Source organism: Anas platyrhynchos, chromosome 33 (assembly GCF_047663525.1).
Source record: "Anas platyrhynchos isolate ZD024472 breed Pekin duck chromosome 33, IASCAAS_PekinDuck_T2T, whole genome shotgun sequence".
Taxonomy (NCBI): domain Eukaryota; kingdom Metazoa; phylum Chordata; class Aves; order Anseriformes; family Anatidae; genus Anas; species Anas platyrhynchos.
Window position 1 is genome coordinate 7,295,813 of NC_092618.1, and position 25,985 is coordinate 7,321,797.

Genomic DNA, 25,985 nt, shown 5'->3' on the forward strand with positions numbered 1-25,985 from the left:
AGGATGTGCAGGAAGCCCCCTGACACCTGCCTTTAAGACGGCAGGGAGCAAACAGTCAGGGAGCATTCTGGAGGGCGTCACCATCCCTGGTGATGCACGGCTGGCTCTGCTGTTCACTCCTCGGGGAAGATGCCGTTTGGGAAGTGCTCATCGATTGATGGCTTAGACTGGGGGAGACCACAAAACAGCGTGGTAGGTGATCTGGGGAGGGTTGGGAAGGACAGCAGCAGAGAACTGCTCCTGGACGGCAGGTGAGCGTCTAGCTTCTGCAGAAAACAATAGCCAGAATGCTGCGGGAAGCTGCTGTGAGGAGCAGAGGAGGCCAGGGAACCTGGCAGAATTCCGTGGGCAGCCTCCACCAAGCACAAAAACAATCCTTCACAATACTCACAGAATCACAGAATTTCTAGGTTGGAAGAGACCTCAAGATCATCGAGTCCAACCTCTAACCTAACACTAACAGTCCCCACTAAACTCGGGGAAAACAAGTAGACAAATCAGTAGATGTTTGTGTGCAGACGGACGCTGCCCACCACACCTTCTTACCTCTTCCTTTTCTGATGATTTTGTATATGTGAGAAAGAGTTTCTAAAGCTGTGAATCTGATGGAATCTTTGTCACCGGTGAAAATGAAGAGGATGCCCAGCAGCTGTCCCAGGATGGGGATGTAGAGCTCTGTGGGCTCATCATCGCTATAGTTTTCATAGTCATCTGTGATCTGGGTGAGGAAGGGAGGAGAGACAAAGGGCTTAGTGGAGGCAGAGCCGGTCCCTGAGAGAGCACGGCCTGGGAAGGGAAGAGCAGGGGCGAAGGAGGGACGAAGACCCTCGATTCACGGTTCTGAGGCACTCACGTGCATCGAGGCTTGCCTCACAGGCACCCCTGAGTGGCAGGATGCTCTGGGATGCAGGAAAGGGTGGAGGGTTCCTTGTGCCTTACCTCGCTTACAAAATAACTGATGATGAAATCACCCAGCCTCTCAATCCTCCTCACAGCGCTCTCACGCACAGCTGAGTGTTTGGAGACAGCAAAGTCCAGCATCACCTGCGAGGAGAGAAGTTGCTGGGTTGACAGTGGTCTGCAAATGTGACCTGAGAGGATTCTTTGGAAATTCTTTGCAAATGCCAAACCTCCAAGATATTCTCCAACTCTATGCTGACACTGGTGTTGGGACAGTTGCGTACGAAGGCCTCCAGCATGGTGTCCATGGCTTTCATAGTCTGCAGGGAGGACAGAAGAGCATTGAATTATTTCTGTGGCCCTCCTCACCCCCAGGAGCTGGCTCTGAGCCCCTCTGAAGTTCAGGGGTGTCTTTGGGGCTAAAAAGCCACTGTGTGCAGACCTCCTGCAGCACAAGATCAGGTCGGGGAAGGGGGAAGGGGGAGGCTGGGAAAGTAAATCTGGGCCCCGGCCCTGCACTGGTCTCTGGTTGTGTCAGCACAGGGAAGCAAGGCAGCAGCTCAGCAGGACTGGGGGTGCCGGTACCTCACCCAGCACATACCTCAGTGAAGAGCGCTCTTTCTGTCTCTGGCACATCTGACTCGGGAGGCAGAAAGAAGATGCTCTTACAGCACACACGCAGGAGTCTCTCCTTTTTGCCATGCAGTACTATTGGCACGGTCTTGCTGAAGAAAAGAGAGAGAGGAGCCTGTTGGACGCAGTGCCTCGAGGCTTATGAAGGAGGACACGGACCTCCCTTGGCCAGGCATCCCTGGGAGGGACGGGCAGCCTCCCTGCCAGCTTCAGGGCCACCAGGACATTGCCACCAGGGGCTGGGCACGCACCTGAGGAGGGCGACAGTCTCCATGGCCTTCTGCCGGAATGCTGTGCGCAAGCTGTCCACGGGCTCCTTTTCCAGCAGCGCCTGCAGAGCACAAGCAGGATGAGACCTTGGAGCCGCCGGCACCCAGCAGCAGCAGAGCCAGCGCTGCCCCAGCCCTCGCCTCCCAGGGGGCTGGTGCCGGGGGGCCTTGCCCCTTCCCCAACCCGCTGCGCATCCTCTCACCATGATGTTCTCCACCAGCTTATGTTTGCTGCAGAAGCCACGCAAGTTCATTGGCACACCCCTCTCTGTGACACATGTGCACAGATCGCAGATTTTGCTGAGGAACAGCATCTTCTGCTCCTCGTCGTCCTGGCAGCCACAAAGACACCAACAGAGCATTAGGGGGACACCCACGGCCAGCAGGACCAAAGCCTTGAGGGGTCTGGGGCTGTGTGGGACCCCTGGAGGGCAGCGCCAGGAGCACAGCTGTGATGCAAGCGGCTGCCATTACCTTTTCTGTGCCTCTGACATACGCCCTGATGAATTCCACGGCCTTGTCTCTGCACAGTTTCCATATATTACCTGGAAAGGAGGAAAGCAAAGAGTGCTGCAGCGAGGGGCTGAATGCAGGGGTGAGGAGAGGAAGGGCCCCAGCCCCAGAAGGCCGTGGGGAGGCTGCGGGGATGCCCAGAGGCTGCAGCAGCTCCGCTGGGAAGAGAGGCTGAGGGAGCTGGGCTTGTGGAGCCTGGAGAAGGCTGCGGGGGGACCTCGCTGCGGCCTCCCCGTGCCCAAAGGGGCCTCCAGGAAAGCTGGGGGGGGATCTTCATCATGGACTGCAGCGACAGGACAAGGGGTGACGGCCTTAACCTCAAAGAGGGCAGGTTTCTTTCGGACAGGCAGGGATTTCTCTCCTTCACGCCCAGGGCAGTGAGGCCTTGGCGCAGGCTGCGGTGCCCCCTCCCTGGCACTGCCCACGGCCAGGCTGGGTGGGCTTTGGGCAGCCTGGGCTGGGGGGAAGCATCGTGATCGCCGAGGTCCCCCCCAGCCCAAAGCGTCCTGGGATTCTGTGGTGCTGCGGAGGAAGCTCGGCCCCGTCAGCCCAAGCGCCGCTTTACCCAGGGAAGGAGTCCTGGAGTCAGGCAGGGGTCTCTGTGTCCCCAACCCTCCCCACCCCATCCCGAAGACCCTGACTCACTGGGATCCAGCCACTGTACGTCGTCCTGGCTCTCCTCTACCTGGCTGCTGCCCGCTGCCTGAGCAATGGCCTCTGCCGGCAAAATGTCCTCTGCCAGGCTGTTGTCCTCTGCCGGCAATATGTCCTCTACCGAGGTGCTGTCCTCTGCCAGCAAGCTGTCTCTGACAGGCTGCTGTCCTCTTCCGGGAAAAAGGCCTCGACTGGGGTTCTGTCCACTGCCAGCAAGCTGTCCTCTGCTGGCCGGTTGCTGCCCCTAGAAGACCAGGTCTCCTGCCAGGCCAGCCTGGGCTGCCTGGGGGGCATGCCTCCCTCCTCATCCCCTTCAGAAGCAGCCTCTGGAGTGGGAGAGTTCTCAGATAGAAACCGGCGGCTCCTCTGGGCGGGCGGTTGCGGCATTGTGGGACGTGGGCTATGCTCGGGGACTCCTCGAAGGCCCTGTGCTCCTGCCCTGTCCGTCACTGCCGTGCACCGACACTGAGGGTCCGAGCCACGGCTGCGCTCTTATAAGGCGGAGCCCTGGGGTGTCACCAAGTGACGTCACAATGGGTGCCACTGTGACACGCGCCTGGGCTGGGTGGGCACCCATTGTGACGTCACTTGGTGACACCCCAGGGTGCTGCCTGACGCGAGCGCAGCCGTGGCTCGGACCCTCAGGCCCTGCTTCCCAGGACGTGGCTGAACACCGCTCGTTGATGGGAAGTAGAGAATAATTTTTTTTTCCCTCTCTCCGTGCTCCCGCGCGGACTGATTGTTTCTTTTGTTTCGTTTTTTTTTTTTTTCCTCCCCATTCCCTTTCCATTTAATTAAACCTTTCTCATCTCAAACCTCGAGTTCTCTGTGTTGTATTTTCTCCCCCTTCCTCTTTGAGGAGAGGGGGAGTGAGAGAGCGGTTGTGGTGGAGCTCGGCTGCCCACCTGAGTAAAACCACCACACTTTGTCCCAGCAGCTGCGGTGCCTTGTGTGGGGCTGGGGCTGGGGTGGCCGTGCCCAGAGCCCTGCAGCAGCCTGTGGAGGGCATTGCCCTGGGGCCAGCCCAACCTGGGCTGCTGGGCTGGGCTGGGCTGGGCTGGAGAGAGGGCAGGGTGGTGGGGAGAGGTGGGCAGGGGCCGGGCTGGGCTGGGCAGTGCCCGGCAGAGCACTTTGTTGACTTTGATGACTTTCACCTATTTCTTTGAGGACTGTAGACACCCGTCTCTGTTCACCACCTTGCTCTCATCCCAGCATTTCCATCATTTCACCAGTGTCTCATCAACCCTCCCCAGCTGCTCCTTCTCACACAAAGCCATGCTCTGATCACAGACGCTCTTTGGGTGACCTCTGGCAACGCAGCACAACACTCTGAGGGACAGTTCTTCCTCCTCGTGGCCAGCACCAACATTCCAAAGTGCACTTTGTGGCAGTTTTTTCTCTCCTACTCTTTTCTACTACAAAAGAAAGCTCCATCAGGGTGGAACCCCCTCCTAAAGTAGGCATCCCAATCCATCAGGCTCCTTGCGGCCTGTCAGCCAACCAGACAGAAGTCACCGCACCAGCATCTTCCAAGCCATGGGCCTGCTGCTGTCCAGTCATGGACTCAAGCAGAAGGGACAGGACAACCCATATGTGGGCCTTCTTTCTGCATGGGTCCTCCTGGGTATGTAGGCAGAGGGGATCCCACAGTCAGCATGCCAGCCAGGTGCCTTTTGCTGGCCTACCAGGGCCACTGGCAGATGTCAGCCGAAAAGTACCGATCCCAGCTCTAAGTCAAGGGTGACCTGCCACCTACAGACAGAAGTGACCTCTCAGTCCCTTTCTGTGACATGTTCCTGCTGCTGCCCTATCTTCTGCAGGGACAGAAGTGACCTTACAGTCACTGCCACAGTCACATTGCTCCTGCTGGTGCAGGACTTCCTGAGGCAGAGCTGAGCTCATCAGAGCATTCTCCCCTGTCTCCTCCTTGTGGCCCACAATCTGATGAGATCCATGGCCCCTCACATTCAGCTTTGAGTGCCATGACTGCAGAGCAACCTCATGGTTCCTGCCCTGTCCCAAGGGATGACGGGCCTAAAGTTAAGGCTTAGTAGAGGGGCTGAAGGTGAGGAGGCTAATGCACAGGAACAGGGGTTTTGGGTGTTAGGTGTTCATGTATATGATTAGGGACTAGGGCCCACCTTACTGGGTTAAAGATTAAGCAAAGTTTGAATGGGAATGTTTTGGTATTCTTATGTGGGTATCAGGTCTGTGTTTAGGGTATGGACAAGCTTTGTGGTTTAGGGTTTTGTTTAGGTCTCTCAGGCAGTTTCCTAGGGTTAAAAAGAGCATTTTAATGCTAGTGTTAAGGTCAGGGATCAGAGTGATTAAGAGAGTAAAAACAAGGGGAAGGGGCTATGTGATGAATTTTGGCTTCAAGGGATGCGTTGAGGTCAGGCATTAGAGTAGTGGATTCCTGACAGTGTGTACAGTAGCATTTAGGTTTAAGGATTAATGTTGCTGGTTAAAATAGGACAAGGTCTTTACATGACTCTTTTAAGTCAGTGCTACAGCAGAATCAACATTGCCTGAACCTTCTAGCCTCCCAGAAATCATTGATTCCTGCTGGCCTCTTCTCTCTCCCAAATCTCACATTTCTCCTGGCCAGGCTTCTTCTGACCTCCCCATATCAGTCATCTTCTTAGGGGTAGTTTTCTGATGGCTTTCATGATCTCAGAGTGTCTGTCTTACCTCTGTTGGCTACTCCTTTCTTAAGACAGACGCAGCACCGAAGCCAGGATGGAAAAGAACATAAAGGCTGCAGGAACACCCTGCACAATGTGCCCTGCAGCTCCGTACCACGCTAAAAATTTGTTTCCTGCCTCCAGCTTTTGGATATAGAACGGCTCCTATGCAGCCAGGGTAACTTTTTCCAGGCCCTCGTGCATGGTTCAGTTTACCCCAGGCATCTTGGAGGCAGTGGCCCCCTCTGTGTTGAAAACTGAAAGCAGTCCTGAAGGATGACTTCAGGCAAAAGCTGACACCTCTGACATGACAAGCCCTATCCAAGACCTCTTCCTTTATGGGGCCTACCAGGTACTCGGAAAGAGCGGATCTCACAAACTACAGGCACAGCAAGTGCCTTCTGCTTGCCTTTCAGGTACTTTTGCAGATATGAGCCTAATGGCATAGATCCCAGCTGGGAGTCAAGGGATGAGCTGCCAGCTATTTCTCCAAGAAGCCACCTCAAAGGCCATTTAACAGCCATTCACTTCCTGCTGGACTTGGAATTTCTGAGGCACCACCGCCTCATAATATCATACCTACAAAACACCCCCTTTTTGGCCTAGGACCTGCCCAGGTAGAAGTGATCTGATTGTGATCCTTCAAGCCCATGGCACTGCTGCTGGGCTCCCAGACCCTCTGATGCATGTGAACCAGTTCCGTGCCAGTTCTGGGAGGTGCTAGGGCAGGTGGGACCTTGCAGGCAATGTTCCAGCCCCATGACTGTTGTTGGTCTCTCAGCTCCTTGCACACAGCAAAGATCACTCTGACATGCAGATGTTGTGTGCCTGAAGCTGGCCTAGAAGACACTCTGGGAAGCGCCCTCCCAGCCCCTGCCCCAGCCCGAGCTGGCGGTGCTGCTCTGCAGAGCAAGGGGGCTGTGGTGCCCAGGGCACGGGGACACTCTGCAGGGCCATGCTGGGCAGGCTGGGAGGCAGACCCAGCTCATGGGGTCACTGTCATTGCCCAAGGCTGCAAGGAATCAGTCACCAGCCTCCTTTGCTGGGGCTACTGCGTGTCCTGGGGCTGCAGAGCTCTCCTCTGCCTGTTGGCAGCAGCTTGAGCACTTGAGCTCTGCTAAATTCACCTTGCACAGGCTCATGCTCTGCGGGCTCCACCTGTTTTATGGGCTCATGCTGCTCCGGCCAATACCCTGGACTCTGCTGGCAGATGCTAATTCCCTCTGCAAGAAACATTAACCTGCCAGCAGTCCCAGCACAGCCCCACAACAGCACTGGCACCAAGCTCCAGGAGCAGCCGGGCCTGGCCCCACCAGCAGGAGAGGGCGGCAGAGGCAAGAGAGCAGCTTGGCATGCCCCAAGCGCTGGTGCTCCCTGGCTGTGCTGCTGGAATGGGACTCTTTTCCTCTGCAAATGGGCACTGCCCCAGCAGAGCCAGACCAGGTCTCAGAGGAAGGACATCAGACAAAGAAGGCAGTGTAGGCTGTTTTATTTCGTTAAAAGTTCACAGAGACCATAATTCCACATGGACAGAGACTCAGTACATACACTAAACACACGTACAGAATTGGGAGTGGGACAAAAATGACATTTTATTGGGCAACCTAACCTGAAAAAAAACAAAACAAAACAAAACACAAAACTAAGTAATACCAGTACTAAAAATACACACTCACACACACAAAAACAACAAAAAAGGGAATATAGGTTGTTCTGTGTAAGTGATATTCTGAGTAATCTGCAGAAACAGACTGTGAAATTATTGTTTCCGAAGCAAATCAAGTCATCAGTTTCCACAAGGCATTCTTGAGGTCCTTGTTCCTCATGCTGTAGATGAAGGGGTTCACTGCTGGAGCCACCACCGAGAATAGAGCGGCCACCAACAGGTCCAGGGAGGGAGAGGAGATGGAGGGGGGCTTCAGGTAGGCAAACATGCCAGTGCTGACAGTCAGAGAGACCACAACCAGATGAGGGAGGCACGTGGAAAAGGCTTTGTGCTGGTCCTTCTCAGAGGGAATCCTCAGCACAGCCCTGAAAATCCGTATATAGGACAACATAATGAAAACAAAACAAGCAAAGATTAAAGAAAGAGTAAATAAGAGTACAGCAACTTCCCTGAGGTAGGCATCTGAGCAGGAGAGCTTGAGGATCTGGGGGATCTCACAGAAGAACTGGGCCACTGCGTTTCCAAGGCAGAGGGACAGGGAAAATGTATTGGCTGTGTGCAGGACAGCACTGAGAAAGCCACTGCCCCAGGCAGCTGCTGCCATCTGGGCACAAGCTCTGCTGCCCAGGAGGCTCCCGTAGTGCAGGGGCTTGCAGATGGCAACGTAGCGGTCGTAGGCCATGACGGTGAGGAGGGAATACTCTGCTCCAACCAAGAAGACAAAAAAGAAGACCTGTGCAGCACACCCGTGGTAAGAGATGGCCCTGGTGTCCCAGAGGGCATTGGCCATGCCTTTGGGCAGAGTGGTGGAGATGCAGCCCAGGTCGAGAAGGGCGAGGTTGAGGAGGAAGAAGTACATGGGGGTGTGGAGGCGGTGGTCGCAGGCTACGGCGGTGAAAATCAGGCCGTTGCCCAGGAGGGCAGCCAGGGAGATGCCCAGGAAGAGCACGAAGTGCAGGAGCCGCAGCTCGCGCGTGTCTGCGAATGCCAGCAGGAGGAACTCGCTCACAGAGCTGCTGTTGGGCATTTGCTGACTTTGGACACAGGTATCTTTGAAGAGGAGAAAAAAAAATAGAACAGACTTCAATGAGGAAAACCTATTTCATCTCCTGGAAAGCCCGCAGATAAGCCTCTCTCTTTGCATGAGAACCTTTCTGCAGCTCTCTTGCTTGAGCTCTGGGTGGTGCTGGCTGCGTGTGACACTGGGAGCAGGGGCTGCTGTGGGCTCCAGAGGAGTCCTTCCTGCTGTGCAGCAGGAGGGAAGCAGGACCGTGGGGGAAACTCAAGTGCAGTCCACTTGTCAGATCAATGAGCCATGCAGTCTTTTTGCAAACAACTCATCCGACCACACTGTAGAGCAAGAGAGATTTTATTTGCTGTATTTTCTTATAATTCCCCCTGTAATGCTTAGGACACCGATCATACTCGTGTTACGCTGAGAAAAAAACGGAGACAGCTGAGAGCAGAGAAGCCCCAGTCCGAGTGAGGCTGGACAGAATCCTTACCTTGGCCCTGGGGGCCTGAGCAGGATCTCAGCTCTTCCCCCCTAGCCAGGGCTGCCGAGGCCTCACTCCAGCTGCCCACAGACAGACATCCAGCAGCACGGACATGGCCTTAGCAAGGAGGTGTCTTCTCCTTGGGACGCCTGCATGCCACAAGGATGCCACAAGAGAGCTGCATCCTGCTGGAGAGCAGCCTGAAGCCCAGGAAAACACCCCACAGACAGGTGAATATCCACACGCTGGGGTATTCCAGTATCCCAGGCACACAACATGCTGTACCTAGAGGATTCTTGGCCACTCTGTTCCTGCTGATCTTGGCCAAACTCTTCTTTCCCCCGCCTGTGCTCACAACCCCCATCCCATGCGGCTGTGCTCAGCGCTGCCCTGCAGCACCCTGCCACCACCAGGGCCCTGCCAAGGGGCACCTCCATGCAGCAGGAGCTATGGGGCAGCTGAGAGAGAGCCCTGCATCACCAGCAGGGTGTTCGAGGCTTCTAGGGTGTCAGGGGCACCTGGCTTAGGCCACTCCAAGGGGCTTCTGCCAGACTTCCTCACCTCGCAGTGCAATCCAGCAGGACTCTCACAGCCTACTGCATTGCCCACCGCCCTCCCAGAAACAAGACCCAGCACAAGACCCTTCCAGGAGCTGCAGCTGCATGGCCCTGCAGCCAGAGACTTACCTTGTCAAGGGCTGTGCAGGTTTCTCCTGCAGGCAGCTCTCAGCACCCTCCCACTCCCAACTGCCTCCAACCTGTGAGGAATGTTTTAACAATTCCAATTCGTGTCCATAAATTCGTGTCCATAAAGAATAATTCTGTTTGAATCCTGTCTGCCTCTGTTTGAATCCTGTCTGCCTCTGGGCCCTGCACTGGCAGTTTAATTCTTGAACCACAGATGCAGTGTGTCCCAGTCTCCCCCTCATTCCAGTCAATTTATCAAGTCTTCAGAAAACACTCCTTAAATTTATGAACCTGTTTGCTTTTGTTATTCCTGACTTCTAGTTCTAACAGTTACAGTTTTTTTCTGTCTTCTTCGAGATTGATTTAACACTGCTATAGATGTTATGTAGATGACTGTAAATAGCTGGGAAAGAATGTTTTAATTGCTCGTGAGTCGTCAACCTGTTTGGGAGTTTCAGAACAACTGATAATAACTGGTGACTGCTGGTGACTGTTATGAGATCCTTGGTATCTGGCCAGGGGGGCCAAGAGATTAAGAGGAAGAAAAAAGAAGCTGAAGGACGGTTGGGAGACAAGACCTGCGGAGAGTGTACAGAGAGTGTTCCATAAACTTGGAATAGTGCCGAGTAAGTACAAAGGGTGAGAGGAAGACTACGAGCCTTCAGCATGAAAGACCCCTAGAGACCCCCAGAGGAGACTGATGCGCATGCTCCAGTAGGAGGAACTGGACCCCGGAAGCTAATTATAATAATCTACTTTTTTAGAAGTAGTAATGAATATGTATTAGTCTAGGTGCATAAAAATCAGCTGCTTGATGTAACTGGTGTGCGTCCTGGTGGAGTGGAGACTCCCGGTGCACCCAGCGCTGTTTGCTTACCTCTATTCCTTTATATTCTTTTAATAAATCCTATTTTTTTATTTAATCCTAATTTGAATCCTGAGCCATTTATAACAAACCCCTCTCTCCTCTCCTCTCCCCATGGGGGTCAGAGCCCCCAGCCCTTCTGCGCTGTGCAGAGGAGCTGCTCCTGGGCAGAGGTGTCTCTCTGCACCAGGGCCCTCTTGCCAGGAGCTCTCCCTGTCCCAGGAGCCCAGCCCAGATCAGCAGCAGAGGCATTGGAATCAGCCCTCTGGGGGCTTTGGCGATGAGCCCATGAACCTCAGGCACTGAGAGTGAGTTGAAGAAATCTCTCAAGAAATCCAAGGCAGATGCAAGTTTCCTGCAGTGTCCCCCTGAGGGGGGACTCTGCTGGCACTGACACAGCCTCCCTTGGAGCTCATTAGAGCAGAACACTGGAGGCAGTGAGGACAGGTAGACAAATGTGAAGGTGACACTGATGTATTGAAAAACAGGCTTTGACCCCAGGCTCCTGGGAAGGGAGATCCTTTCCCTTCACACAGGAGCTCAGGGCTCTTCCTGGGCAGTAGGAGATGGGGATGTCCATGGCCCAGTGCAGGAGAAGGGTACGACTCCTGCCTGGTTCATGGCTGGTGAGGAGGCAATGAGACCCTGGTGCTTTAACAAGAAGCTGCCTCCTCATAGGCCTCGCTGTCGGAGACAAGAGCCCTAGCCATTGACACACAGACCTCAGGCCTGTTGGGACTTTCAGCCTTTCCAGTGTGCTTGCTCCTCTCCACACCAGGCTGTCCAAGAGATTCACAGACCTGCACCTCTTTCCCTGCTGGCTGTGTGGTGTCTCATCAGATCGGAGCCGAGCATGGTAACTTACATTTTCTTGGTGGCCATGCTCCTCATAAGGCAGCTCTGTAGGAAGTTGGCCTGGTTCCTGGTGAGCTCCTGGTGAGCTCGTATGGCATCCCTCGTGGTGCCCAGGCCCTCCTCCTCCTGGGCACTGCTCACTCAGCAGGGTCCCAGTCTGCCCTGATGTGTGGGGTTCCTCTTCCTCTGGTGCAGGATGAGGCTTTTCTTCTTGTAAATGTCAAGAGGTTTCTGTAGACAAAATCCTGCAGTTTCTCAAGGTTCCCCTGGACCTTGAATGCTCCATTCTTTCATCTGTTAATTTCTGCAGGAAGATGGCTCCCCCTGATTGTGCTGTCTCTCACAAGATAGCATCAATGAGGTGTTAGTAGATATTGTGGACAGTAGAGGAGTAACCAGTTGAACAGAATTGCAGCACAGACTCACAGAAGGCTGGTGGATGGAAGGCTGCCAGATTCCACCTTTTCTGTGCTTCTCATGTATGCTGTCATTTTGTCTGAAGCTGTGTCCTAAATGTTGTTAGGGTGGGCAAGGACAAAATTGGAAGGGCCAGACCCTAGCGGAGATCAATCTATCTATTGCTGTCAGAGACAATAAGAAAGGTTTTTATAATGAAAGGAGAGCAGAGGGGAAGGGAGGGGAGGGGAGGGGAGGGAAAAGAGAATCTTCATCCTTTATTGGATGTGGGAAAACAGAATTAGAAGAGATGTGGAAAAGGCTGAGGTACTTAATGCATTCTTTACCTCAGTGTTTAGCAGCAAGACCAGTTGTTCCCCTAGTACTCAGCCCTCTGAGCTGGTAGATAAGGACCTTCAGCAGAATGAAGCTCTCATGAGGAAATGTTGAGAAAACTGCTACTGCACTCAGATGTGCACAAGTCTAGGGGGCTAGATGGCATCCACCCGTTGTTACTGAGGGAGCTGGCTGAAGTGCTCTCCAAGCTGCTTTCCATCACTGACCAGCAGTCCTGGCTATCAGGGGAGGTCCCAGTCACCCGGTGACTAGCAAACGTGACGTCTGTCTACAAGAAGGGCCGGAAGGAGGATCCGGGGAACTACAGGCCTGTCAGTCTGATCTTGGTGCTGGGGAAGCTCATGGAGCAGATTGTCTTGAGTACCATCCCGCAACGCTTCCAGGACAAGCAGGTGAGCAGGCCCAGTCATCATGAGTTTATCAACGCCAGGTCCTGCTTGGCAAATCTGATCCCCTTTGAAGATAAGGTTATGCTTTCAGTGGACAAGGGGAAGGCTGTGGACGTGGTCTACCTAGACCTCAGTAAGGCTTTTGAAACCATTTCCCACAGCATTCTCCCAGAGGAACTGGCGGCTCAAGGCCTGGATGGATGTATGCATCAATGGGTCGAAAACTGTCTGGGTGGCCAGGTCCAAATTGCTGTGGTGAATGGAGCTAAATGCAGCTGGAGGCCAGTCACTAGTGGTGTCCCACTGGGCCCAGTACTGGGGCCACTTCTTTTCAATATCTCCATCAGTGATCTGGACAAGGGGATCAAGTGCACCCTCAGTGAGTTTGCAGATGACACCTAGTTCAGAGAGAGTGTTGATCTCCTTGAGGGTAGGAAGGCTCTGCAGAGGGAAATGGATAGGCTGCACCCATGGGCTGAGGCCAACTGGATGAAGTTCAACAAGGCAAAGTGCCGGGTCCTGCACTTGGGCACAACAACCCCATGTAATGCCACAAGCTGGGGGAAGAGTGCATGGAAAGCCGCCCAGCAGAAAGGGTCCTGGGGATATTGGTAGATAGTCAGCTGAATATGAGCCAGCAGTAACTAGGGGTAATGGTTTTAAACTGCAAGAGGGTAGATCCGGATTAGATATTAGAAAGTTGTTTACTCAGAGAATGATTAGGCACGGGAACAGGCTGCCCAGAGAAGCTGTGGCTGCCTCATCTCTGGAAGCAGGGCCAGGTTGGATGGGGCTTTCAGCAACCTGGTCTAGCGGAAGATGTCTCTGCCCATGGCAGGAGAGTTGGAATTATGTGATCTTTAAGGTCCTTTCCTACCCAAACTGCTCTGTGATTCTGTAAATACGAAAGGCAGCAACATACCAGCTACTAGGAAGAAAAATGAACTCTATCGCAGCCAAAACTAGGACAATATCCACCCCTAATTCCATACCATATACGTCATGCTTAGGTCCAACACTTTTCAATTAATCACCGCCACCTTTCCTGTCTTTTGATTGTTGTCTCTCTCCGTGCTACCCCAGCCCAAGAGACAACATCACTTGGCTGCCTGGACGTCTGCTCCCCAAGCAGGGACACCAGAGACAGACACACCGTGTCTAGCTCAAGTGCCAATTTATTGCTGCGTAGCATAGCTTCTTATACACATGACTGCCCCAGATCCCCGTGACCCTTTGCCCCACCCACGGTCCCTCCCAATCCTCCCCCCACATCTCCCCCCCACATTGATGTGCACACAAAAATATCATGCCCTTACTCTGTTGGTGTCTGTAACAATAACAATAACAACCTACTCCTTTTGTGTCTTTTTTTTTTTCTTTTTTTTTTTTTTTCTCCCAGTTCTCTCCTTCATTGCATTGGATAAATAGATCTGTAGTGCTGAGCTGCCTCCTGGGTCAAACCACTGCAAGTCTTTTTGGTGCCTAGCATGGAGCACAAAGGTTGAGATGACAAATCGGACCAGAGCATTTTAAAAGTAAATTGTTATAAGCAATAGATCAGTTTAACAGTTGCTTTAACAGTTGCTGATCACAATGTTGATCTTTTTGATCTTGGGGCTGTTGTGCTTGTTTTCAGAATTGTGTTGTATAGCACATCACTAACTGTCTGTCTTCCATGTCATGCTGTTCATCAATTCTGGGGGCTGGTTTAAGGTTACTGTTTTGATGTATGGGATAACACTGACTTATGACAGGATAAAATTATTGCCACCTCTGTACCTCGGGAACCATCTCTTCATCTCTTAGAAACTATTAATAGTTACATTATTTTACACTTTTTGCCTTTTCTCCTGTGCAGGGTGGGGCAGGAGGTGGGGGGATGGAACTGGTGTGGACAGTGGGGGACGTTTCTCCCCACTTCTTCACTCTCCCTTTCTTCTTCTCCTCCGGGCTAATTACAATAGCTCTTGAAAGCTTTGAATATCCGTGGGATGGCCGAACCAGCATGTTTCTGTTGTCCCATCTCCTAAATGTGATTCAGGTTTTGTATAATTTTAAACAACTACTTAAGCATGCCATCCAGAGATCTTTCCAGAGGCAGGAGAGTTAGGAGTGGCAGGGACTGTGTGAGGATATGGGCAGGAACCTAGAGCAGTGGGCACCTCCAGTGCTTTGGAGCTTCACCTCTGAGAATGTGCAGAATCCTAGAAAAAACTGTGAAATGCTTGAAAACTGCGTGTGATCACCCTGGCATTTCCAAAGAGACACAAATTACTGGAATGTGCTGGGGCTTGACCTGTGCTTAACAAGCCACAGGCAACACGTCTCCGACCCCTGGGACTTTTCCTGCAGGCACACGCCAGTCCCTGTGGCAGGCCCATCAGCCACTCCAACTTCTCCTGGACAGATGCTCCATTCTGTCAGTTGTTAACTTCTGTAGGCAGATGACTCACCCTGATTGTGCTGTCTCTCACAAGATAACAGCAACAGGAGTTGCAGGACGCTTTAGAGAATACGGCAGTAAGCAGTTGAACGGAATTACAGCATAGACTCAGGTAAGGGCAGGGGATATAAAGCTGCCACGTTCCACCTTTTCTGTGCTTTTTTTCCATCCATTTTTTCGTTTGGTGTGGAGCTCAGTCCTCCATGTCTTGAAGCTGTGCAGGGACAAAATCAGAATGGCCAAATCCTAACTGGAGCTCTATCTGACTATTACTAACAAAAAGAGTAATTATATATATATATATATATATATATATATATATATACACATAACAAGAGCATTAAGGAGCATCTCCATTCTGAATTGGATGTGAGGGGAATGATAGTGACATAGAACCATAGAAGACATGAGGAAAAGGCTGAGGTACTTAATTCCTTCGTTGCCTCAGTTTTTAGCAGCAAGACCAGTTGTTCCCCTGGTACTCAGCCTCCAGAGCTGGTAGATAGGTACAGGGAGCAGAATGAAACAGTCATAATCCAGGAGGAAATAGTAAGAGAACTGCTACTCCACTTAGATATACACACATCTATGGGGCAGAATTGGATCCACCTGTCACTACTGAGGGAGCTGGCAGAATCACTTGCCAACCTGCAACCATCATTGATCAGCAGTCGTGGCTATCAGGGGAGGCTGCGGTCAACTGGTGACTAGCAAATGTGACGTCTGTCTACAGGAAGGGCTGGAAGGAGGAGTCGGGGACCTACGGATCTGTTATTCTGTCCACGATGCTGGGAAAGCTCATGGATCAGATTATCCGGAGTACCATCACACAACACATTTCCCCCTGTACTCGGCTCTGGTGAGGCCGCACCTCGAGTACTGCATTCAGTTTTGGGCCCCTCGCTACAAGAAGGACATCGAGGTGCTTGAGCGGGTCCAAAGAAGGGCGACGAAGCTGGTGAGGGGCCTGGAGAACAAGTCCTACGAGGAGCAGCTGAGGGAGCTGGGCTTGTTCAGCCTGGAGAAGAGGAGGCTCAGGGGCGACCTTATTGCTCTCTACAGGTACCTCAAAGGAGGCTGTAGTGAGGTGGGGGTTGGCCTGTTCTCCCACGTGCCTGGTGACAGGACGAGGGGGGATGGGTTTAAGTTGCGCCAGAGGAGTTTTAGGTTGGATCTTAGGAAGAACTTCTTTACCGAAAGGGTTGTTAGACACTGGAACAGGCTGCCCAGGGAAGTGGTGGAGTCACCATCCCTGGAAGTCTTTAAAAGACGTTTAGATGTAGAGCTTAGGGATATGGTTTAGTGGGGACTGTTGGCGTTAGGTCAGAGGTTGGACTCGATGATCTTGAGGTCTCTTCCAACCTAGAAATTCTGTGATTCTGTGATTCTGTAACACTGAAAGAACAGTCGGGTGATCAGGCCATTTCAGTAGGTGGTTATCAAAGAGAGGTCCTGCTTGACAAATCTGATCTCCTTCTAAGACAAGGCAATGTGCTCAGTGGATGAAGGAATGGCTGTGGATGTGGTCTACCTAACCCTCCGTAAGGCTTTCGACACCTTTTCTCACAGAATTCTCCCGGAGAAACTGGCTGCTCAAGGCTTGGGCGCATGTATGCTTACCGTTGTGTCCCGCATGTTCGTGGGAAACCCGGTGCTAAATCATTTGTAGACGACCTGATTCTGGGTCAGGGTTCCGTACGTAGCAGAGCAGCTCCCTCGCTGCGATCTATTGAGAGTCAGCCCTTGACACGAGTTTTTGTCACTTTTCGCCCTTGCCACCACCGGGCGGAGGAGGGAAAGGCAAGGGGATGCAGTTGTCACGCGCAGACCTGCGCCTGCCTGCCGTTCACTCGTTCCCCCCTCGGGGGAGAACACTCTCGCTTTTCTCCCTCTTTTCCCTCTTACCCTCTTCCCATCACACGGCCCCACTTCCCCGCTCCACGCGGCATGGATTGGGTCTCTCTCCCGTCTCCTTCCCCGTTTTTTTTCCTCCCCCCCCCCCCTTGCCGGGTCTGGGTTGACCTGGCGACTCCGGCTCTCTGTTGGAGAGGGTCCAGAGGAGGGCGACGAAGATGGTGAAGGGCCTAGAGGGGAAGACATATGAGGAGCGGCTGAGGGCGCTGGGCCTGTTCAGCCTGGAGAAGAGGAGGCTGAGGGGGGACCTCATCGCAGTCTACAACTTCCTTGCGAGGGGGAGTGGAGAGGCAGGTGACCTATTCTCCGTAATCACCAGTGATAGGACCCGTGGGAAAGGTGTTAAGCTGAGGCAGGGGAAGTTTGGGCTGCACATCAGGAAGAGGTTCTTCACCAAGAGGGTGGTCGCACACTGGAGCAGGCTTCCCAGTGAAGTAGTCACTGCACCAAGCCTGTCTGAATTGAAGAAGCGATTGGACTGTGCACTTAGTCACATGGTCTAAACTTTTGGGTAGACCTGTGTGGTGCCAGCAGTTGGACTTGAACGTTATGGGTCCCTTCCAACTCGGGAGATTCTATGATTCTACGATTATTTCTTCATTATCTCTAATTCAGGAACGTGTGCAATAGTGCAAAGCCACCTACAAATTCCTTTCCCACACAAGACCCACAAGGATCATTGAGTCAAACACCAGGCTCCACACAGAACCACCCATTATCGGGGGATGTTAGAGCGTTGTGCAAACGCTTGACTTGACTTGACTTCCAGCAGGCTTGGAGCCATGCCCAATGCCCTGGGCAGCTTGTCCCAGTGCCCGACCACCCTTTCAGTGAAAAACCTTTTCCTAACACCCAGCCTCTGCCTCCCCTGTCCCAGCTCCGTGCCGTTCTCTCGGGTCCTGTCACTGTCCCCAGAGAGCAGAGCTCAGCACCTGCCTGTGGTGCAGTTGCCTGAAGTAACTAGGAAAATAAAACTAACATTCACATCTTAAAGAAAATGCACAGCATTGAAAAGGCTTTCAGGGTAGGGCGTAGCTGCATTACCTGAGCATTCCCTAGGCTTCCAACCTTAGATGCTATTGCGCTGGGGGAACCTGGTGTGCTAGCTCTAAGGAACAGCACGGAGCATAGAGTGGAGTGGAGACACCACGGCTAGGCTCTGTGACCAGGTGCGGACTCGATTGTTCCTGTGCACGCTGAGACCGATAAGCTGCACTTTTTGCTACCCTGAGCCAACGACCTGTCATGTTTTGACAAATGCTGTATTCTAATGTACTTTTGCTCATTATTGTGGTGGTTTTACCGTGCTGGGCAGCTAAACCCTACAACCGCTCTCTCACGCCCCCTCCTTTAGATGAGGAGGGGGAGAAATAAAGCAAAGAACAACTCACGGGTTGAGATAAGGATAATTTAATTAAAGGGAAATAACTATAATAATTAAATCAAGACTACTATGAACTAAAAATTTAACTAAGGAGAAATAAAAGGGAAAGGGGAAAAGGGAGGGGAAAAGGGAAAATAAAAAGAAGGGAGGAAAACAAACCAACAAAATAAATGAAAGCTATATGGAAGCGCAGAGGAAAGAAATTACTCTCTACTTCCCACAAATGAGCGATGATTGACCGCGTCCTTGAAGCAAGGCCTCAACGCACGCAGCCAGTGTTCCAGAGGAGGACCGACGTCTTCTCAACGAGAGCCCACCCCTCCCCTCTTCTTCCTGTTTCCACCTTTTATTGCTGAGTGTGACATCACATGGTATGGAATATCCCTTTGATCGGTTTAGGTCAGCTGCCCTAGTGATGTTTCTCTCCTCACTTTTTGCCCACCCCCTAGGAGGGTTAGAGAAAGGCCCGATGCTGTGCCACTGCTGCTCAGCAGTAGACACAACACTGGTGTGATAACACTGCTGTTCGGGCTACAAGTACAGAGTACGGCACTGTATGGGCTGCTGCTGGGAAAGTTAACATTCCAGCCAGACCCAGTACAATTATAATATCATTAAAATGCCAAAACACACCTCCATCCCAAAAGCTCCCTGCTTCCAAGGTGCGACCACCCCTCTCTGAGCATGTGCTCTGAATTTCTCAGAGCCTACTACTTTAAACAGAGGCAAGAAACCTTTTCACCAATCCTAACTAAAATATGCTTGACTAGAGTCACTCAAGCTCCACCTCATAAATTGGCCTAAGAGAGAGGGTGTGTCAGGGAAGATACCATTGTTAGGGAAGGTACCATCATTAGGGAAGATACCACCATCAGGGGAGATGCCATCCCAAGGGAATACACCATCCTGAGGACCTCCTGACTCCTGGGATCAGTCGACGGGCTGAGCCTCTCTTCTCGCCCATTGGGACGCCTTTGGGTGAGATTTGAACACTAGGTTATATCGTGTGTCTCTGCAGAAACTTAGGAATCTCTATAGAGTCTTTGTGCCTTGTAACACGTTCATTTCCAGGCTGCGCACCTGTGCCACCTCTGTATTTCATACATGCGTTATTGGTGAATCTGTGATTGTGATAGTTCAGGACCCTGAATCTGACCAGACCCGTAACGGTTAATCGGCTACACCCCTAAATGCCACACTGCCCCTCTGCTCCCCTCGTGAGGGAGCTGCAGGCCGCCAGGAGGCCTCCCCTCACTCTCCTCCAGGCTGAATTCTGACACGTATTCAACTTGCTGTCGACCAAAACCCCCAGATCCCTTTCTGCAAGGCTGCTCTCCAGCCTCTTCTGCTGGCCCTAAGTGGAACCCTGGGGAACCCCACTAGGGACTGGTCAACAGCCTGATGCAACCCCATTTCTGTAACCCCTTGAGCCCAACCCATCAGCCAACTTTTCACCCTAAACCGCATGTATTTATCTAGCTGTACAATGGACATTTTGTCCAGAAGGATACTGAGAGAAACAGTACTGAAAACTTGATGGAAATCCAAAACCTGGCATCCCTTGCTCAACTAGACGGGTGATGTTGTCATAAAAGGAAATTAAGTTTGTTAAACAGGACTTTCCCCTCATGAACCTGGGTGGGCTGTGATCAACAACTGCGTTGTCTTTCCGGTGTTCTTCAGTAATGCCCAGAAGAGTTTCTCCGTATTTTTACTAGGCTCTGAAGAGAGACTGGCGGGTCTGTAATTATTGGGCTCTTCTTTCTTGCCCTTCTTGAAACCTGTCACAATGATTGCCAGCCTACAGTCAACTTGGACCTCTCTGGGCTCCCAAGACCATTGAAAAATAATTGAGAGAGGTCTCACAAGGACATTAGTCGGCCCTCTGAGAACCCTGGAATGAATCCCCTCAGGCCCCGTAGACTCATATGCATCCAGTGTGGGTTTGGCTAGGAGGTTTTTGTTACTGCACTCATGGCCCCCCAACTCTGGGCCCCTTGGGTCCCAGAGCCCAACATTGCTCTTGAAGACAGAGGCAAAAAAGGCATTAAATGGCTCTGCTTCGCCTATGTCTGTGTTTGTGAGGTGACCATCCACAGCAAGTAACGGACCAATGTTTCCTCTAGCCCTCCTTTAGCAGTTCACATCTTCAATACACATATTAATGTATATATCTGCGTTGTCGCCCACACTACTAGCCAGCGTCACCCCTGAGCTTTGCCTGCACGAATTTTCTCCCGACAGAGGCAAACAGCACCTCTGTAGCCCTGCCATGTCACACGACCTCGCTTCCAGTGGCCACACGCTTTCTTTTTGCACTTAAGCTCTAGAAGAAGATCCCTGCTCAGCCAAGCTGGCCTCCTGCCCCGCCTGCTTGACTTCCAACATTTTGGAATCGCCTGCTCCTGTGCTCTTAGGAGGTCGTGCTTAAAAAGATGGACCCCGATACCTTCCAAAACAGCTTCTCAGGGGATCTTCCGAACTAGTTCCCTGAGCAGCCTGAACTCTGCCCTCCCCGTGTCCAAAGTTCACAGAATTGGAGGGGTTGGAAGGGACCTCAAGAGATCATTGGGTCCAACCCCCCTGCCAAAAGCAGGCGTACTGGCAGTTTTCCTCCAATCGCCAAAGATTTTTAAATGTGAAGTGTCAATAGAGAGCTATTTGTGTTTGTATGTTCTTTCTTTGAAGTCTCTGATGTCTGGGGGTTTCAGAACAACTGCTAACAACTAGTAACTGTTATGACTTCTGAATGGGACACTATGCAAGCCCCTGATATCTGGCCAGGCGGCCAGGAGATTAAGGAGAAGAAAGAAGCTGAAGGATGGCTAGAAGACAAAACTTGCAGGGAACGCTGTGTAAGCTTTTGACATGCTGCCAAGGAGTACAAAGGGGAAGGACAAGAAAAAAAACTGAGAGGAAGACTACGAGCCTTCAGCATGAAAGACCCCCAGAGACCCCCAGGGGGACCACCAGAGACTGATGCGCATGCTCCAGTAGGAGGGTTTGGATCCCGGATGCTAATTATAATAACCCATTTTTTTAGAAGTAGTAATGAATATGCATCAGCCTAGGAGCATAAAAGTCAGCTGCTTGATGTAACTGGTGTGCGTCCTGGTGGAGCAGAGACTCCCGGCGCACCCAGCGCTGTTTGCTTACCTCTATTCCTTTAATAAATTGTAAACTTTGATTATAATCCTATTTTGAAGACTGAGCCATTTATAACACAAGCAACAGGTCTAGGATGGCACCTTTCCTTGTTGTCTCCCTCAGTAGCTGTACCAAGGAGTTGTCATCAAGGTGTGTGAGGAATCTCCTGGACCTGCTTGTATCAGCTGTGTGGTCTTCCCAGTTAACGTCTGGCAAGTTGAAGTCCCCCATCAGGACAAGGGCAGTTGAGCTAAGAGAGGTCTCTCTTAGTTCCTTAGCGAATAATTCATTGGTATCTCAAACACCCACTGCAACATCCAAGTGATTGGTTTCTCCCTTAATCCTTACCCAGAAGCTCTCGGCCACGTCCTTGTGCCAGCCCCTTGCCTCGCCTGCCCTGCCTATCCTTCCTGAAGAGCCCATACCCGTCCATCACAGCACACCAAGTCTCGCTTGTTCTGGGATGGAGCTGAAGCTTCCAGCTCCTCCTGCTTGTCCCTCATGCTGGGTGCATCGGTGCAGAAACATTCCAAATGTGCTCCAGTGTACCCAGCGTGGCATGGAGCAGGCCGAAGGATCTCGCTAGCGCACACTCCCTCCAATTTTGGTGTGCCACTTAGAAGATTCTGTCAGGACAGAACAATAATGGATGATGCTCAGAGGGCCTTACGGGGCGAGCGAGCTTTCTAGAAACATCATTTACCCTGATCTCCTGGGAGGCAGCAGACTTCTCCATGGGTTGGGTCAGGCCGGCATATGCGGCCCTCTGTTCTGCTCAGAAGGGAGTCACTTATGACAGTAACCCTTCTCTTCTTCTTGATGGAGGTGGTCGTGATACTGGGGAAGGCTGACTTGCCCTAGAAAACCCCTCCAACCTGGATGGACCTTCATGCACATCATCGTTTGTGTGTCCATTACTTCCAGAGTCTGTTGTTTCAGGGCACCTGAAAGGAAGGTGAGGTAGGCAAGGAGGGGTTCGCCTGCTGCCCCGAGCAGATCTAAACTTCCATCCCTTCGTCACTGAGATGCACTCCTTCTGCCTGATGGCCAGAGGGTAGGGGATCCTCCATTTCCTCTGCTGTGTCTGCCTGATGCATCTGTCCCAGGGCTGGCAGAGTACAGTTCAACCTTCTCCGACTCCCTGGTGCTCCTCAGCCTGCCCACCTCCTCCCAAAGCTCTGCCAGGAGGCTGAGCAGTTCTTCTACCTGGGCGCACCTACCACAGGTGGACTCACAGGATGGGATGTCAGGAAGAATTTCTTCATGCAAAGGGTGGAACCGGCTGCCCAGGGCACTGCTGGAGTCCCAGGCCTGGAGCTATTAAAGAAATGCGTGGACTTGGCGCTAAGGGCCGTGGTTTTGTGGTGGGCCTGGTGGTGTTAGCTGACGCTTGGACTTGAGCTGAAGGCCCTTTTCCAAGCGCAAGGGTTCTGTGACTCTTTCACTGGTTGAGTAGGCGCCATGCAGTCACCGGGCCCAGGGAAAAGACGTCCTTGGTGGCCTCCAAGTTAGCTCAGCGTCATGGCACCGAGTCACTGTGAAGGAGCTGCTGGAATAACGAGACAACAACCTAGTTCTATTAAAATATATATTGCTCTTTTGAGGACTGCTGCGGGGCTAGCGGCAACACGGCAGTGGAAATCTCCGTCCTGACATTGCGTTATGCCTTGACATCAGGAACAGGGTGGTTTGAACTGCCAGGGAACGGACCATGGGTTCCGGGTCTTTCTCTGAAGGCTGGAGGACTGCAAAAGAAAGAAGAGCAGAGATGAAAACCCACTCCTTGCAGAGATCCCCAGGCATCCCCTGCAGAGCATGCCAGCCCCACTCGACTCTTCCCCAGGCCAGGAGGAGCAGGAGGGACAAAGGAATCCGTTGAAAGCTGCTGCTCAGCAATGTCCCAAATGCAGCCACCAGTCCTTCCCCACCTGCGCACCACAGGTCAAGTGGGGCACCTTCACAAGCTGGTTCCCTCACCACCTGCCTCCATCCCTTGGGAGGATTCACACACTCCAGGAATCTCCTGGACTCTTTCCTCTCGCTATTGTGCTTCCCCATGAGAGCAAGGGCTAGCAATCGTGACCCTGCTCCTAGCTGCTTGTAGGCTGTCTCATCTCCCTCTTCGTCCTGGTTGCGTGCTCTACAACAGGCTCCCACCTTCTGTCAGCCTTACTGCCCTTTCCCCTGACTCTTCCTCAGGGACACTCAACCCTTTCAGCGGCACTGCCCAGCTCCAGGCTGGGAGGCCATTCCCTGACACCACAGGCTACCCCGTCTCCTCTCCCTCGTTCCTATGGCTGCATTGCTCCTCCGCCCCGAAGCATTTCCCTGGAGCAGGGCAAGGCACGGGGGCCTCTGCCGCTGTCCCCCCAGCCCCAGCACACCCCCCACTGCCCTCACTCACCGCTGAGGATTTCATTCAGCTTCTCCTCATTCTGGTCCTCGCAGTAGCGCGCAGCAAGACCTAGACACAGAGACCCCATCAGAGCCCCGCTCCCCAGCACGCTCCCAGCAGCGCAGCCCCTGGCCTGGCCAGCCAGGCTGTGCCCCCTCCTGCACCCTGGAGCAAGGGCCCAGTCGGGGGGCTCTGGGGGCAACAGGGCAGTGCCTGGGGCTGCCAAAGGCTGCCCCAAGAGGGACCCAGGGCCTGGGCTCACCAATGAATCTGACGGCCTCAAGTCGCAAGTCGGTCTGAGTGTCCTGCAGGTAGGGCTGGCTCTGCTGCAGGTATTCTTCTACTCTGCCTCTGTCCTGCTGCAGCTGGAGAGAGAGAGAACGCAGGGTCACGGGGCTTGCACACCCTCTCCAGGGTCTCCTCCAGCATTCTGGGGGCAGGGAGGGCAGAGGGGCCTCCAGAAGAGCCCCCTGGGGCTCTGTGCTGGCAGGAAGGGAGCGAGGATGCGGCTGCAGGCAGCGGGCTCTGGCCGGGCGCGTTTGCCCAGCTGGGGCAAACCAATGTGGGTCCTTACCAAGAACTCTTCGATCCTCCACGTCTGTTCTGTCTGGGCCAAGCGCTTGAGCTCCTTGCATCGCAGAAACTCTGCAGCCACAGCGAGAGCTTCCCCAGAGGCCTGCGGAGCAGCAGAGGTTGGGAGATGGCACCACAGCCTTGGGAAGGAGACCCTCTGTCCCCTCCTCTTGGCAGGGCTGCGAGCCTTTCCCAGCGCGTTATGGGAGGCTGTGGTGGGGGGCAGCGTGCACTGGGTTCAGTGGCCAAGGCAAGGCCACGGGACAGCCACCATCGGAGGCAGCTCACAATGAGAGAGATCCCAGAGATCACAGCCAGAGATCAGAGGCCGGACTCGATGATCTTGAGGTCTCTTCCAACCTAGAAATTCTGTGATCCCCCAGAGCAACCCTGTGGCATCAGCACACCCTTGCCCACATAACTGCTCAGCTCTGAGATCTGTACCTTTGCTACGCTCTCACTCTGGTCTCTCATATGAACGTAGAGTGGGAGAAGGCTCCTGTGCACCGTCCTCTTCATTTTCTTCGTCCTTTGCCGCAGCACAGCCTCCACCACGGCTTGGAAGAGGCAGATGGAGTGCTCCCGCACCTGGCTGGACGCCTGGCAGGGAGGAGGACAGGAGGAATTTCAGCATTAGCGTGGCCGATGTGAAGGGAGCTCCCAGCACTGTGAGATGCTTCAGCGCTGGATCCTTCCCAGAGGAGCTGCTCAGGGGCAGCTGCAAGGCCTGGTGCCCGTGAAGGGCAACGCAATCGGTTGCCATCGCAGGCTGCCCGCCAGCCACCACACTTTCGCCACCAGCCGCACCAGCCATGCCCAAGCAGAGCTCCCCAGTGTTATAAGTTGCCCCCTTAATTAATTTTCAGAGAGCATTGTATTAATAATAGAAAGGAAGTTATTGAGTAAGCAACAGCAAGCAAAACAGCGCTGGGCGGCAACGGAGTCTCGGCTCCACCAACGGCACGCACCTCACCCCCCCCAGGGTCCCTTTTTATATCTTGGTAATTCCGGGATTACGCAGCACATCCTGGTATATTCTGCGACTGTGTGCACTGTTGCTAGGGGGTCGTCTCTGTCCCTCTGGTGGTCGTGAAGATGAAGGCCGTAGTCTTCCTCGGCGTTGTGGTTCAACTTCTTTTTTTAGTTGGTCATGTTGGCCCAGCGTGAGACAGGAAGGCAGGATGTTGATACACTAGTTTAACAACTTATCAGGAGATGGTTACATGAGCTTTGCAGCAGGGTCTTTGAACGAAAGAGGCAACTGAGATGCAGAAGGAGAGAAGGGGAGGGGGTTCTCTTTTTTGTTACATTAAGCAAAAGAATTTTCATAGTGTCTAGCCAAGTATTATACAGCTCCTTACTTCAGCAGGGAGCTTTTGCAACTCCTGCTCCTCAAACGGAACTCCTTGTTTTTATAATACAAAAGACAATGAACAAACATTTATTGTGTATTACATGGTGAGGCCGCCCCTCAGGTGCTGTGCTCAGCTTTGGGCCCCTCAGTACCAGAAGGACATCGAGGCCCTGGAGTGTGCCCAGAGCAGGGCTACAAAGCTGGGGAAGGGCCTGGGGCACAAGTCCTGTGAGGAGCGGCTGAGGGAGCTGGGGGTGGTTGGTCTGCGGAAGTGGAGGCTCAGGGGAGACCTCACTGTACTCTACAACTTCCTGAAGGGAGGTTGTGATGAGGAGGGGGTCAGCCTCTTTTCTCAGATAACTAATGATAGGACTTGAGGAAATGGCCACAAGTTGTGCCTGGGGAGATGGGG

At 52.9% G+C, this 25,985-nt stretch overlaps 2 protein-coding genes across 2 annotated transcripts in view; both read left to right on the forward strand.

The window, feature by feature from the left end:
* LOC113840568 (protein N-terminal glutamine amidohydrolase) overlaps window positions 1-25,985 on the forward strand; it is a 102,469-nt gene that overhangs the window by 46,578 nt on the left and 29,906 nt on the right. The window lies entirely within an intron of this gene.
* The window catches only part of LOC139998632 (latent-transforming growth factor beta-binding protein 4-like), a 34,044-nt gene continuing 24,473 nt past the window's right edge, over window positions 16,415-25,985 (forward strand). The window contains 1 exon segment of the mRNA XM_072029947.1: window positions 16,415-16,490. Within this exon segment, the coding sequence (XP_071886048.1) occupies window positions 16,415-16,490 (76 nt within the window).